Source organism: Drosophila guanche, unplaced genomic scaffold, assembly GCF_900245975.1.
Source record: "Drosophila guanche unplaced genomic scaffold, DGUA_6, whole genome shotgun sequence".
Lineage (NCBI taxonomy): Eukaryota > Metazoa > Arthropoda > Insecta > Diptera > Drosophilidae > Drosophila > Drosophila guanche.
In genome coordinates this window covers 2,329,789-2,346,126 of record NW_022995745.1, presented here as the reverse complement: position 1 = coordinate 2,346,126, position 16,338 = coordinate 2,329,789, and the positions used below count along the sequence as shown (strand labels likewise).

The 16,338-nt window shown below is 48.2% G+C and overlaps 1 protein-coding gene across 1 annotated transcript; it reads left to right on the top strand.

Annotated features, from left to right (window-relative positions):
- The first annotated feature begins 6,647 nt into the window (after window positions 1-6,647).
- On the top strand, window positions 6,648-9,061 carry LOC117580865 (keratin, type I cytoskeletal 9). The gene is made up of 7 exons (XM_034267614.1): window positions 6,648-7,412; window positions 7,456-7,497; window positions 7,887-8,066; window positions 8,138-8,206; window positions 8,268-8,411; window positions 8,467-8,526; window positions 8,657-9,061. Exons 1-7 carry the CDS (start codon window positions 6,648-6,650, stop codon window positions 9,059-9,061), a joined length of 1,665 nt encoding a protein of 554 aa, XP_034123505.1.
- The last annotated feature ends 7,277 nt before the right edge of the window (window positions 9,062-16,338 follow it).

The window sequence follows — 16,338 nt, the reverse complement described above, 5'->3', positions numbered from 1 at the left end:
AGCAGAGCAGCGTCAGCGTTGAGCCAGCTCCAGCGTCGTGTCAGCCGCTTAACGCCTCGGCGACGGCGTCAGCGTCAGCGTAGGCATCGGCATCGGCATCGGCGTCGAGCCGAACCGAGTGTCTCTGCGCCTCGTCTCGAGCTCAAAAGCCTGGCCAAAATGAAAACGAAAGTGAGCCAAAAGCCAAGCTTCAGCTCTGAGCTTGACCAGATTTTTGAGTGGTTTTCGTGCTGCTTCCCCCTTTTGTTTTTGGTTTTGTTTTCCTTTTTTTGTTTGGTTTTTTTTTGGCCAAGACTATTACGCGAAAAGTTTCCGCCTCGTGACTGCCAGCTTCACTTTGTCAGGCTGTCCGTCCCAGTCCATCTCAGTGCCCCCTGTCTCCCGGCATCCGTTTGTTGGGAGTTTGTCAGTGGGCCAGTGCCGGCCAGGATTAGAGCTGGCCCGACGGCTTACACAATCTCCTGCAGCTGCGCATCGTCGCACTTTGCATAGTTTGAAGATCGCTTGTTGTTTTGGCTTTCCTGAAAACCTTTTCCTCATCTCCTTTATGCTCGATAATAATCGTTTAATCGCTTCATCGATTTATAGCTGAATCGTTAGTGTGTTTCGAGGCATTTATTGATCGCAATTTGCACAGCAATCGACTGTTGGGCAATTCCATTCAATTCCCATTTGACTGCAAATGCGAATTTTTCTGCGAATTTGAAAATCATTTCCCCCCAAATTGCCAAAAACATATGCAAATTCCAATGAATTTTGCCTGCGTGTGGCTGGCTAATAGATCACAGATATGTACATTAACTATGGCAGGGAGTTGTCTACGTAGCCTCAAACTTGGTGTGCCAGTCCCTGCTTTAGTCCATTCTATGTGTTGCTTTTTGGTAACTGCTCTGAAAGGCTAACAAAATCTTTTCTGCAGCGTCATGTTGGCCATGCACTTTGCCCAACGACTCGATGATAAACGGCAGAAAACCTTCGGCTGGTCGAGCAGCAAGGCAAACCAAAAACCAAAAACCAAAAACCAAAACCCAACATTCGACGATCAACGATCAACGATCGACCACAAGACAATGTCACACGACCAAATGGTTGTCGGCTGTCCGTTATAGTTATAATTTGTTCTTGAACAGCGTGTTCAGCGATCGATCACAATGATAATGAAGATGCTTAGCTATGCCGCCGGCTGACCTTCGGCTCATCATCGTGAACGACATTTTTGTCGAGTTTGTGATTTGCGGTGCGTGAATGAATGAATGAAGAGTGGATCTAAAGTGATCTTAGCTGCATTGAAGTTCTGGCAGCCGGAAGCTTTTATGCCGCATAATTCGCTGCGAATCGATTCAATTTTGATTGCTGCCTGGAGCTATCGAGTGGCGCTCTCTTTGTGGAGCCCTTACGAAAACCAGACCAGTCGCCGACTTACCTTCGGCAACAAGTTGTGAAGGATAACCAGTACTGTTGTTGGTGGTACTACTGCTGCTCCTGGCCTGCTGCTCCGCTCGAGATCTGCAATGGGTGAACGACACGAGTATGGGAAAGAGAATGAGTAGCAGTAAGTACAAGTAAGTGGAGCATTATGAGTGTGAGTATGAGTAGCAGTACTCGTACGCATAGCAGTGCAAGTATTCGCGCCGTCAGACATGCTTGGCGTACTACAAATTACGCATACGCCGCATAGTACAAGCAGGCAACCAGGCAGCCAGGCAGCCAGGCAAACACACACAGATAAAGTATCTCTCTACACCGCTGTTGGCTTTAGTCTTTGTGTTGCTGCATTGCAAAAGCAAACTAAATTCAAAATCAGTCAGTCTGGCAGTCAGTCAGTCGGGCAGCTAGTCAGCGACTAGCCAGGGGGAGAGAGACTCACACAAAAGTTGCATGCGTTCGAAATCAGTTTAAGGCGAATTAGATTTTGACACAAACACAAACACACACACGCCAACACACACATGCACAGAAGATAGCAGATATGTATGCATGTGTATGCAAAACCACACAAAGAGTTACAAAATTATGAAATTAGTTGCAGACTTTGTTCGGCTTTATTTTTTGTTTCTTTTGGTTTTTTTTGTTGCTTTTTGGTTTTTGCCAAAATCGAAAATGACAACGAAATTAGCTTTAATGGCCGGACCTCTGCCTCCATTGCCGCTCCTCCATGCTGGCAATAGGGCGTCGTAGTGACATTTGAATTCGGGACACTGCAAAAGCAGTTTCCAGACCTCGTGGATGGGATGTTGGAGTAGCAGTGGGAGGAGTCTAAAGAGTCTATGAAATAATGCAAAAGACATTTCAATTACTGCTGTCGCTACTGTTCTTCGATAATGTTTGCAAAGTGTTTCCAAATCGGTTTTTGGGCTTTGCCCCTACCTAACTGGCAACAATCTTGCCCCCAGCTTTGTTGGCTGCTCTAAATTAATAGCCATGTTTATGGACTGGCACAACAATTAGTGCTCATTCCGGTAGCACTCAAATTGTAGCTCTAATTGCAGGAGAGACGATGCCACTGGCTGCTGGAGACTGACTTGTCCCTGCCATTGAACCAGGCCATTCATGGCGCATCAATTAATTGTGGCTCTGGTACCTACGACGTTGACAACATTTTAAATTGTTCAAGACTCGCTTCAGTTCAGTTCGGATGAGTCTGTTGCCTGACAGTTCACTTTGCCATGTGCCCGCCCAGTGGTGCAATTAAATGTAAAAGACATTGCAGCCAGTCCCCTGTAGTCTGTAGTCTGTAGTCTGCAGTCTGCAGTCTGTAGCTGTTGCCGTTGCTGGATTCGGTGTCGATGTCAGAGTTGATGTCGTTTGCCATTGTTGTTTGTTGCCTGTTCAACTTTTAATGACAGCCCATAGACAATAACAAGGTTGTGCGGAGCAGCCCAATCCCCGATCTCTGTGGCAGCTTCATCTTTTCATCTTCTTCGTTTTGTCTTTCCTCTGATTTAATTGCCACCGTTTTTGGGGCCATTACATGCGGGGGGGGACATAGCACATAGCTGCCCATTGCTCAGTGTCTCTGGCTCGGACTATGCGCTGGTTTTGAGTCATCGAATCCAATCGAATGGCGAATGGCGAATGGCGAACTGTGATTGGGAGGTGCTATAGGCAGGCAGCACTTGTCATTGCATAAATTAGCCCATAGCCCACAGTCTCTCACAGTCTGTCTCCGGCTCAGAGCCTCGCAGCCTCGCAGCCTCGGTGACTAATTGCAAACAATTACAGATAATAAGTGGACAATATTGTACGTGTACGAGTGTACTCGTACTGTAAACATAATACCCGGGGTGAGCCCACTGCAGACAAATCACTTCTAATGCCAGTGGACAACATGATGTGAGACTCGATTGGCGACTGCAACGGCCGCTTGCAACGCCACCCCTTGCCTCTCCATTGCCCCTGTGCCAGCCTCTCTTTCTGTGCAGAGGAAACTGTCAGCCGCCCAAAACACACACAGAGGCCCATTCTAGCATGCAAAAGCTGCACACAGGATGCTCTACATGCAAGTATGTAAGCCAATTGCTGTGCACTGTACAAGTGTAGCTACAACTGCTCTGGGGAAGCTTCTTTTTGGCAGCCAATGAGCTCGTAAACTTTCGCATTATTCACTCAAAAACAGTTTGGAAATTGTGGCAGGGCCAAACAACAGAAATAAAATCATAATGCATTTAAGCCAAGTTAACATGTTAACAACTCTGCGGCCGCTGTTGTGGCTATGGCTCTGGCGGCTTTCGGTTTGGCCGTCATTTTTCAGCCGATTGGCAAACCGAACGTGGTGCTGCCAAAAATAAAAACAGCAACAAAATTCAAAATATTTCAGCGTGTTTCTTGGGTGTGAAATAATGGCAAAAGGAAAGGCCACAGATACGGAGAAACGGAATCATGATTGATCAGCTTTGCTGTGACTATTTCTTGGTTGTTGTCCCAACATTACGTGTTATCGATCAGGTCGTTTGATGCCTCCTCTTGATGCTGTCTTTCGATTATTTCTTGTGGTGTTTTGTGTCGTGTCCCGTGGTCATCTGGTGGCACACTTCAAAGCCACAACACCAGCACAGCTTTGCCATTACTAAGCACGGCTTTAGCAAGTGACTGGCTGAATTTTTTGAACTGGATTGGATATCAATCAGGCAGCAGGCAGCAGGCAGCTGGCCAACTGGCAATCTGGCAGCCGTATGCCTGAATTTAGACTGTGTCTGGCAGGCTGTCTGGCATTTGATTGCCGCAGTGATTGGCGGCTCAGACAAAAAAAACTCTGCATAATTAAATGCATGATTTGGCGTTAAATTAGTGCGGGGAAAGGATGTAAAGTCAGAAGTCAGGAGTCGGTAAGGCAGCTGCTGGCACTAATAGATTTTGTATCGATTAATCAGGATGCTGCCAGCTTCGCGCTTATTTCTTAGGACTTAGGATTCAATTTCAAAGCCAATTGTATAATCATCGTTGAATGTTGCAATGAAATCGAAGCCACAATCGAAAGCACTCTAAAAGTGCCGTCCAAAATTGCTGCAACTTAAGAGTTTACTTTTTATATTTATGGCGCTATTTATTATGTTAATTTGATGTTGTTTTCGTTGCTGGCTACGCCTTCAGCTACGTTCCGCTTGGCTGGCGGTCAGTCATCGATTTTACATTGATGACAGATACATTTGCTATCGAATACCCTGGCTGAGAGCAATATAATTGCATATCCCCAAGATCCCCTGCAGAGCGTACCCTTTTTGCACTGCGTCTGCGTCTTGATGATGGAACACTTGAGCAAGTCTATCGGCACCAGACGCTTCAACAGCCGCGGTGCCACCCCCCGCAATGACAGCCTTTGATGTCTTGCCTTGATGTGTGGTAGCCAGGCGCCAATAAACATAAAGCAAAGTGCAACAGCAACAAATTGCAACAAATAAAAGTGCAAAGATTACGTGAAAGAACTAATTCCCGCGCTCTCTGGCAGTTCGAACTCGATTTGAGGCAGTGGAGCAGCAAAATCGGAATCGGAATCGGAATCGGCATCCAAAATCAAAAAGTTGTTCGCTGCAGTGCAACTTTTTGTCTCTCTCTCTCTCTCTCTATATATATCTGGCTGTGTGTGTGTTTGTGTTGCCAAGCAGCGAAACGAAGTCCAACGATTTGGCAAGGTTATTATTTATTGCACAAAGATATGTGTTAATAATATACGCACACATATCGCTGGCATATATGTACTTTGTATACAAACTTTTGATTCGATCGATGGCAGCGCCGCTCTGCCCTGCTCTTTGGCTTTTGACAATTGTCAATAAACCCTAATTGCCAGCACAAATGATACTCACACTCACACTCAGCCCAGGCACAATGTCAAGTGCCGCTGGCTCATTGGCGCTGGCATTTCCGCTTCCGCCTGTGGCTCCAAGCCAACAAAAGGGTTTTTACTCTTTTTCTCTGTACTAATGGCAACCACAAGTCAGTGGCAGTGGCAGTGGCAGTGGCAGTTGCCACAAACGAGCTGACAATTAAAGGTGGGACAAAGAATGCGAAGAGCCTGAAGCTGGGGCTACCAAATTAGTCGAAATCTGATATCAGATCCGCCTGAAGGTCTGCCATCTTTGTCTTAATTTGATCAATTTTTGAAGCGCTCTGAAAGCCCTGAAAGTCGACACGTATGCGGAGCTATTTAAGGTTCATAAAAGTGCCATTAGATGAGCAAGTCAATTCACGATCTAAGGGCAATCGAAGCATTAAAGGGCAGGCCACTTGTGTCGCTTTTTTTTGGTTATTTAATTGGTTGAATTTGTACACTAAATACACGCACTTAGGAGTGGGGCATAGACGCGTATTTGATGACTATATCTTATGGCTGATGGCTTATGGCTTATGCCTTCCCCTACCCAGTCGGCGCTTTGTTGCGTTTAGTCGCTTATGTCATGTCAATCCAAGTTGAACCTCCCCTTCCCTCTCTGCCCATTGCCCTTTGTCTTTGTCGCACTTGAAAGGTTAAACGAGCGTAACGCCTGCGGCTTGGACTTCGCCTTCGCTTCGCTTCGATGCCAAAGCCCCCACCGCCAAACGTCTACGTCTGAGTCTACATCTACGGATGATCATTGAGATCGAGATGTACCCAGAGAGTACAGCCAGCTACTGGTAATTAAGAGTCACGCACAGCTGCGACACCTGCGATGAAGCTGCTGCCGCTGCTGCTGCTGTCTCTTCCCCGAAATGGCTTATATAAAGGCTTTTAATTTCAAGCACCTTTTTGGTTTGCGGGCACGGGGAAATGGCCCCATTAGGAAATTGGCTAATGGCTAATGGGTTTGATCTGTGCCTAATGGTCACTGCTGCTGCTGTCTGGCTTGTGGTTCTTTTTGGGAGCTGCCTTCTGCAGAGCAGAACCATTGCCACGCCCACTTGCGACTTGGAGATCGATGGGAAATTAGCATATGACAAAGAGGCAACTGGCGGACATGGCTGAATGGATGCATGGCTGGACTGGCTGGATGCACAAGCGATTGCACAACAAAAGCAAAAGCAAAAGCAAAAGCAGAAGGAGGAGCTGAAGAGGCGTAACTAGCTTAGATGCCACGCCCACAGCTCAGGCGGAGCGGAAACAAATATCGATCGATCCGATGTTATAATAAAAAGTGCGTGCTCCTCGTGGTCGCAGTTTTCGTTGAGTCGCCATGGACAATATCCGCGTGAGAGCGCTGCTCCTGCTCCTCTGCCTCATCGTGCCACGGGGCAGCAGTCGGCCGAGCAGCAGCAGCAGCAGCGGTATGCAGCTGCAATCCCATTATCTGAGAGCCATGACAGCGTACCGCCGCCTGGAGCGCACTCTGCCGCGGCAGGAGCTGCGCGCCCTCACGGGCATTGGCCTGCTGAATGGGGCACGGCAGGCGGAGGAGCTGATGGAGCAGCAACTGGTGGGGGCCATCAGGGAGCTGTTGCTGCAGCAGGACAGCGAACGGGTGTTGCCCCACATCGATGCCATTGAACAGCAGCTGACGCGGGATCAGCGAGCCCTCGAGATCCTGAGCAGCGCCCTGGACGTACTCTCGGACACAAAGGACGATCACGAGTTCCGGCTGGAGCTGCGCGAGTTGGCCCAGCAACAGCACGAGGATGAGCTGCAGCAGCAGGAGATCTCGGCGGACAATACGGGCGGACAGCAGCCGCAGGGGGAGTTGCAGCTGGAACTGGGGGAGCGACTGGGCCAGCTGCGCAGGCAAATCCTCAAGCAAGTGCCGCACATGAAGTTGCAACTGGATGCAAAGATCGAGAAGGCGTTGCAGCATTTGCTGGAGCAGGCCTCCGAGGACGGGCCGCTGGCCAAGGCCCGCCAGAAGGTCATACAGAAGCGAGCGGTGCAGGACGACGAGGAGGAGGATGAGGAGGAGCCACAACAATTACCCGAGGAAATGCGCATCATCAAGTCCATTCTGTCAGAGGTAGGTGGCTGCTTCAGCGTGTGGCTGCCACATTTAACCCCAGGCCAAACATTTGCGCTTGCAGGATGACTTCCGTGAGAATCTGGTGGAGCAGCAACATCAGCAGCAGCAGCAGCAGCAGCAGCCAGAGAGACGCAGCAAGCAAACGCAGGAGCACAATCATCAGCAGGAATTCCACAACAACTCTGAGCTGTATAATCTGCAGGAGGACGAAGACGCAGAGCAGCAGCTGGACTTTAAAGTGAGTAAAGAGCCAATTGCTCGCCGTGTGACTAACACCCAAAACTAAACCCAACCCGAACCCAGAACCCTGAACCCTCACTTAACCCATTGCCGACATGGTCTAGTCTTAACCCAACTAACGGGCTCTTGAAGTCGCCAAATGTTACAGCCAAGGGCAGCAGAGCCAAGCAAAGGGCAAAAGCAAAAGCAAAAGCCAAGCCCAAACCCAAACCCAAGCCAAAAACGAATCAGAATGCCAAGCAGCAGCTGGAGCCTACAGCCGCAACTGGCACCAACGAAGCCCAGGTCCAGTCCGAGGCCCAGGCCGAGACGGATGATGATGATGAACTGGGAGACATTGGAGACGATGGCGCAGCGCCTGCTGCTGGCGGCGGTGGAGGTCTGGTCGGCATCATTGGCAGTCTAAGTGGCGTGAGTAGCAATCAATCCAAGAGTTGCCCCCTGGCCCCCAGCTCCAACCAAATCTTTTGATTCAACTCCAGGGCGAAGGCGGCTCGGATGTGGGTGCCCTCATAGGCGCCCTCACTGGCGTCGTCTCCACTTTATTTGGGGTAAGTGCAAAGCCCTCCGAAATGATTGCCCAAATGCTTACCAAGGTTTTTCGTTGGACAGCCTGGCGGCCTGGACATTGAGACGCTGATCAGCACCTCTACGTCGCTGCTGTCGGGTCTGCTGTCTGGCAACAAGAACTTTGGCACGGTGCTCGGCCAATATGTGGGCACTGCCCTCGAGGGACTCTCTGGCGGTGGTGGAGCGGTAAGAACAGCAGCAGACCAGCGGAATCTCAGCTCATTTTTCTGCTCTTCTGCAGATCAACAATGGACAATTTCTGGGCAACTTCCTGGGCACTGTGGTGGCCTCACTAAGCGCAGTATTTATCCAATCTACCCAACAGCCTTACCCTCTCACCCTTCCCCCTAACTGTTCAACTAACTCCCAAAGCTGCCCCCGCCACACTTTTGCACGATTTTGAATGTTTTTTTTTTTGTTCCCTGCCCTAGGACCCCGAGGAGGACGGACCACCGCAGCCGCTGACCTTCGCCAAGAGCCTGCTGTCCAGCTTCCTGGAGGCCAAGTTTCGTCCCGCGGAGGCTTCTGAGGAGCGCCACGACAGCGCAGAGCTGCCCAAGCCGCGCAAAAAGAAGGCGCGGGAGGGCGGTGGCGGCCATCCAGCGGCTGGCTTCGATTCGGGCGGCTTTGTCAAGCAGGTGGCCTCCCATCTAGTGAGCAGTGCGCTGGGTCTCTTGCTCAATGCCGCCCTGGGCGCCTCGGGTGGTGCCTCCAAAGCCTCCACGGGCATCTTCTCCAGCAGCAGCAGCAGCAGCAGTGGCGGAGGCGGTGGCGGAGGCCACCATTGGAAGCCAGCGGCCCACGAACGTTCATGGGACTACGAGGAGCCATTCTAGTTGGGGTTTTTCGTAAGCGTCCCACTACTCGTAATTACTATAACCATTTTTTTTTTGTTAGTTTTTAAATAAAGAGATTTCGTTACCCGAAAAAAGAAAGAAACGGGCAGACCGACGGGCCACTTTTCGGTCACTTGGGCAGCCAAGAAAGCGTAAAAGAGGCATTAAATCAAGTGCCGTAACCGCCTTGGCGGGTGTGTGTGTGTGTGTGTGTGTGTGTGATGCAACAGACTTCAGTCCAGTGCAGTCCAGCCCCAGTCCCACCCCCAACAAGCTACGCCCACGCGTACGTCACTGCTGCCGGGCAAAGGACCCTTGGGCCAGGCAGTCGATGCCAAACGCAAGACAAGGCGGAAGCAAAAGATGCACTGGGGCAACTGGGCTGCCTGTTGTTTGGGCACAGACAAATTTCAGGGCAGAGCAATTCCCACACAAGGTATGGCCATAAGTTGGGCCATAGGCATGGCAACCCGATAGTTGAGAGTGCACACAAATATTATGGCAATGATTCATCAAAGAATACTTATGGCTACAACAACTGCTCTTACTTCTCCGATTTGCTTTTGCGAGAACTACTTTTCCCTTGTAGACTTTTTCCGCTTGTTCACTCTTCTTTGATTTTGCTGCAATCTTGTCTCTTTCACTCTCCCACTGCATCTATCTTTCTTTCGCTTTCCTCACTTACGCTCTTACGCTCTTTGGCTCTCGGCGTCTTCTTGCTCTCTTGCTCAATGGAGCAACTACTTTTGGGGGCCTTGTGTCACTTTCTAGTGCTGATTGCACGTTTCATTAAATCGTTTTGGCTTTCCTTTTCCTCTGTCTTTCACTCACTCTCTCCATCTATCTACCCCTCTCTCTTGCGCTCACTCACGCACGCACTCACTCTCTTTCACTCTCTTTCACTCTTTCTCCCCCCCCCCCCCCCCTCACACTCTTGGCCAGTGTCTCCCCTGGCACGACTGGGTTCCGTACTCGACTCTGCCGCGACTTTCAGTTATGCGTGAATCTTTCACAAGACAAAGTGACATTTTGCCGGGCCGTTTAGTTGTCGCGTCTTTTTAATTTGAAAACTCTTCAACTGTTTTGTTTATTGTTTCTCGCTTGATTTATTTTTTATTTTTTTAGTGTGTGTTGTGCTTGTGTGTTGCATTTGGAAATTGCTAATGAACTCAATTATATATATTTTGGGTGCTGCCCCGTCTCAGAGTTTGCATTGCAATTAAAGTTTGCTGCCAGCCAGCCAGCCAGCCAGTGCTGCTTCTTCTTTGGTAAGTTTTACATACATTCATACATACATACATACATACATACATACATACATGTATGTAGTATATATTGTGTAAAATGTATGCCTGCTGGAGACAGGAGTGCAGGTAGATCCCGGCTCTTGGTGTGTGCCAAACGAAAGACTTAGGCAACAAACTTGCTAACTGGACTGCGCCTCAGCTTTATCGCTGGCCGGCCAGTACTCAGACACTGATTAGCGCTCGGCTATTAATCGCTGTGGCTACTGAAATTTGGCAACCCCCCCNCCCCCCCCCCCCCCCCCCCATAAATCGAAACAGCAAACAAAAAGAGGGAAATTTTACTGTGTGCGCAATTATGATTGGAAGGGCTGTCGCGATGGAAGGAGATTTGTCTATTAAAGTTCATTGAATCTGAAGCTGGCATTTTTGTGCATTAAAATTCAACGATTTTTGGTTGGGGTTAAGCCACTGGCAAGTGGGTTGACCCCCAGCCAGCACGGAACATGATTGAAGATGGCTAAAAGTTGGAGTAAAATTGAGACAGCGACAGCCATAGCGTCAACGTCAGCTAACCACGGCATATGGCCCAAAGAAACCGGTAATGGTCTCAAGGTCGTTGACAGACAAGACTCGATGACGAGATAAGCCCTGACTTAGCCCAAAGGCAGTCGCAGTCGCAGTCGCAGCCATCAACGCCGCTTTTGGGCCACAACAAAGACGCGCTTTGTGCCCATCGATGGCGTCGAAAGAGCAGGCGAAAAGCAACAACAGCAACAAAAACAAAAACAAAAAGCGAAAGTAAATGCCACGAAAGTGGAGCACAGAGCTGGAGCTGGACGACGCGTTCGAAGGCAAACCAGCGAGGGGGCGTCCACACAGAGGCACACAGACACAAAGTTATGTATGCACATCCACAGATACATAGATACATCTGCATGCAGCCTATTTATGGTTACAGGTGTCATATCTAAGTCGGTCAATAAGTTTATTGACCAGAGAGACCACAAGCATTTCGTTTGATTTCATTTTCGAAATAAATACTCCCGCGAGATGAGAGTATTTTTCCGCTACGATTATGCAAACTCCCTCCGAACCCCCGTGAACCTCTCTCATCAAATTGGCAATAAACCAAATGCCCCTCAGTGGAACTGGGTCTTAATAAATAAAATATTTATCGCCCTGTTTATTATGTAAATTTGGAAATCATCTGTACGATTCCGCGACACGCTATTCGGATCTTCCTCTGCTCATCTGTCCGTGGGCTTTATGGGTCAATTATGAGCCGCTAAAATCCGCTTCGAACATTGGGTCTTGAGGCATTTTCACACATTTTTATGGCTGATCAAAGATCGAAGTTTAAAGAGTGACAAGACGCATCGAATTTGAATTCTTTCACGAAAGGACAGGAGGAGGGAGGCCTGGACAAAGTGCAGAAGTGATTTTCCAGCTTTATGGCTCTTGTATGGCTGGCCAGGCCGGCCAACGGCCGGTCATTAGAGCCATTGGCCATTGGCCAAGTTCTCTCTCGAATGGCCAATTAAACAAAATGATCAAATTTGAAATGCCTTTCAAAAAGCGATTGGCCGCTTGGCGAGCATTTAAACATTTATCGAAAAAAAAAAATAAAAAAAATATTATTATAGAGGCAGCGACCTTCGAGGAGTACAAGATGTACACAGGGGTGGAGCGGGTGGAGGAGGGGGGTGGGGATGGGGATGGGGAGGTGTACGTTTACATGTACCAGTAGCTAGATTTATTAATGCCAACGAGCGTCTATAATTATTGTGATCAGTGAACAAACAAACGCCACATGACTCGGCGGCTAATAAGAATCCAACACGGCACGGCGGCAGCATTAGCCTCTAGACTCTCAACAGATCCAAGAACAAAGATCGACTCCGGTGTGGCGGTGCAACGCCTTCTCCAATTAAATTCGCAGCGCAGATTTGGAGCAAAAGCATTGATCCGAAGGATTTGGCCAAAAGCTAAACAGCTAATCGAGAGGTGTATCCAAACTATTGCTCCAGCTTATCCTCCAATAACTTGTCAGTTACAGCGCTATGCCATAGAGTTGATGGCTGATGGCTAAGTGACTTGCGCCATCAACAGTTCATTGGAGGCCCAGCAATATGGTTGGCAGTTTATTTGGACTCGAACGTCTTCCTGCCAGCCGTTAACGAGCCTCGGTGGCCCGGCTCTTAACGAAGTCCGTGTCTGGGCATGTTAATAGCCCAAGACACTGCATAGATATGGCTGGTAGCTTACGGGTAACCATTAAGTGGCGGTATGGGCCCTGTGCCTCTGCGTGCCCCGTCATCGTGGCAAGAACCAAGGAACCATGGAGCATGTGACATTAATGCCACACACTCTCGGTGCACAACAGCAACAAAAAAAGTCATGCATAATGACAAAATGTTGCACAAGGCACAAGTCAGTCAGTCAGTCAGTCAGTCAGACATACATTGGGCAATGTACCAGCAGCATTCAGCATTCAGCATTCAACATCGAAAATTCAGCTGGAGAACAAGTTGCCTGCCACTGGTTACTAGATACAAATTTAATGCGTCTGCCACACAACTTGTTTGCCACATACCAGCAGCAGGCAGCAGGCAACAGGCAACAGGCAGCAGGCAGCAGGCAGCAGCTCCCTTGCCCCTTTGACATTTTACACGAGACTTCAAAATGAAACCAAAAACAAAACCCAAACTCGAACCGCTGAAGATCGGCCACAAAAGCGAGTCAGTTCATTGAGGGTCGGCTCTGGGGCAAGGACGACTCCAAGCTACAACTACAACTGCAACAACATACATCTATGTAGATCTAGTTGTACCTTATCAACCAGTGCAATTATGTCGGCTTTATGAGCCATCAGCAGTATTTGTTTGTGTGTGTGCAACGCTTTGCGTTTGGGGTCTTGGCCAAGTCAAAATGGCTTGACAAGCGGCTCGAGTTCGCAACAGCAAAACAAAGTCTGTCATAAATTTTATGAGCCACGCTCTGGGTGACAGCAGACAGCGGACAGGAGACTGACTGACAGATTGGCCAGCAATTATGGCGTTCTAATTGAGGCGCCACAGACGCCACACACAGCACTTGAAAATTTGCAACAATTGTAATTGAATTTTCCATAGTTAATTTGTTAATTGTGCAGACAAATTAGGACACTCGACGGACCGATTGAATGCAACTTTTGATTGGACTGCCTGCAGCTGGGCGGTGGGGACTCCCTCCAGCGATTCCCTCTGGGCTTCATTTGTATTCATTTTGGTTGAAATGAGATCAGACAGCAGCAACCACTTGGAAATTGAAAGTCAATTTTGGCTAAGGTTGAAGCAGGGCAAAAGTAAGAGGCACTCAGTCGGGTTCTGCAACATCTCCGCCAGAGATCCACACCTGCCAGAGATCGGTGCGCAGACTGGAGACTGGAGATCGGAGATTGGAGATTGGAGATCTTCTGCTGCCGCCTTCTACTCGGCTGCGCTCTGTCAACTGGTGCGACCTTGTGACCTACAAAAACAAAAAAAAACATTGACAGTTGTGCGTGCTGCCTGCACTTTGCATTTTGGGTTTTCGCTTTTTAGTTTTGCCAGCTTGGTTTTCTTGTAGTTTTATTTTTTTGCGGTTTTTGTGGTTGCTGGCTGAAATTTGTACATTTTTTATATTGTCATTTCAACGGATGCGCGCATTAATTTTGCTTTATCTTGGCTTCACTTTTGTTGTCATCGTCGTCTGGCCATCGCCATAAAATGTTGCATGAAACAGCGAACCAGTCGGGGCAAGGTGCGGCAGCAGCAGCAGCGGCAGCCGCAGCTCTTAATGTCAATTAAGGATTATGTTTCGTTCCCAGACCCAGACCCAGACCCGTATCGACCTTGAGCCCAGGCGTTGATTGAGTTCGCGGCTCGCACATTGATAAGCGGCTCACCTGATTTCTGCCAGCCCCAACAAAGACCCCAGAGTCAGAGGCAGAGTTAGAGTCAGCTTCAGCTTCAGCGCCAGCGTCTGGTTAAAACGGGTTAAGTGCTCTCCGGCGTTAATTAGAAAGGCATCCATGCATCCCCCGAGTGCCCGAATGTCAAGTGCCAATTTTAGGGAACAGATCGTGACATGAGCTATAATTAGGTGACTGGGCCTGATCCACCGATGAACCTCTCACAGATCCCTCAGAGCAGCTCAGCCGATGCTTGATTGTTGCATCTACAGCTGCAGTTCAACATATAAATAGCATTAATGACTTGGTTCAATTTGTGCTCATAAATGCCTTCTCAGAAGCGTTTTAGATGGTCTCATTTTAAACCAATTTAAATGTCAAAAATTGACTTAATCAACAGCAGATTTGCTTGGAATTGGATTTCGAATTGGAATCGGCTGGCGATTTATTTAGTTAATTGTTCAGAGTTCAGCCACAATCGAATTGACTAATTATACATGAATGCATATGCGGGCCACATCGAAACGGATTGGCTTGGCTTGGCTTGGCTTGGTTTGGATCGTATCGTATCGTAGCGGACTCTATGCAATTCCAGTTATTAAGTTTTTTCTTAGGTCTGAATTCAATACGCGCGCACTTTGACTCCAATTTATCGGTCTCCCTCTGGCGTCTGAAGGCGAACGACTTGATTAACTTTTCTCCACTTTGTATTCTCGTATTCTCTCTTTCAGCTGTTGGTTTGGGTTTGGGTTCGGGTTTTGTGTTTTTTTTGCTTGTGTTCTTATTACATATTACGCGGATTTCTAGCCTCCAGTTGGTACATAAATATGTATAATTTATATTGGCTATAAGTCGTTAAAAAAAGGCGCTTTAAAATGCCATTTTACATAGTTAGCACATTGTCGAGGTCAGTGTTCAATGTTGGAAGCGCATAAATTTCGCTAATTTAATCAATACTAAAGTCAAGGATCTACAGTGGCAATTCGACATGGGACAGCCCCCTAGTAGATAGTTAAATATTGTCATTGAATTAGCGACACGTTGTCCTACACTAAAGACAGATTCATTACACTTGGTAGAACCTTGCAATTTGCATTTCCCTCTGTTATCCAGCGCCCTAAAGCAGGCTAGAATGGGGCCCAGCCCCATTTCCCCTTTTTCTATGCAAAGAACTGGTTTGGCAATCAATCAATACAAAAAAAAATACTCGGTGCTAACCATCCTAAACGTATGTGCCACAAGCCCTATTAGATCTATGTTCGTTGTGTGTTTTGCTCACTAAGTGCTCTGGAAATGTTTGTTGGAGTCTTGCGATCTTTACGTTTCACGCCCAAAACGAGTTCCTTGCGAGATATTTCTTCTATTTGAGCGCCCTAAAGTATGGTAAAAAATATATGAGCAAACACTTGTGCCATCAAAGTGGTTTATAGAAGAGGATAATGGGTTAATACCTTCCCCATTTGATGTTACCAAAAACCTGTCTAAATGGAAAAATCCCAACCAACAAAATGTTGTGTTGTGTCGATGCCTCCACCCTTATGTAAGCGCTTTAGGCCATACCATGCGGCGGCGGGGCGGTATGATGATGACAATCCAATGCGGAGAGTGCTTGAGAATGCATTAAACACAATTCCAGAGAGTAGCCTGTGCCTGCCAGAGTGCCTCTCAGCTGGCTTGGCTGTGCTTTAATTGAAAGCCAAAAAGTACAAATTAAAAGCGCATTGCAGAAACAGTAACAGCAACACCAACACTAACACCAACGAAGCCAAAGCACAGACAGAGTGACTTAACACATTTCTCTCTTCATACGTTTTGCACTTTATTGAGCGCTTTTTTTGTGTGCGGTGCGATGCGGTGAGTTTTTCGCTCAAAAACGAGTTGGCCAGCGAGTTTGAGACGCGACGCCGACGTTGCTGGCGACGTTAGCGCCGCAATAAAATTCAATTTGGATGGATTTCGTTGAGGTATTTGTTGCTTTAATTTTCGGGTTGCCAGACGCCGACGCTGGCAGTAGCAGCAGCAGCAGCAGCAGCGGGCAACTCAGGCAGCAGCTCGGGCAGGTCGGTAAAAAAAGCTCCGACGCGTTCGGGGCTGCGCTT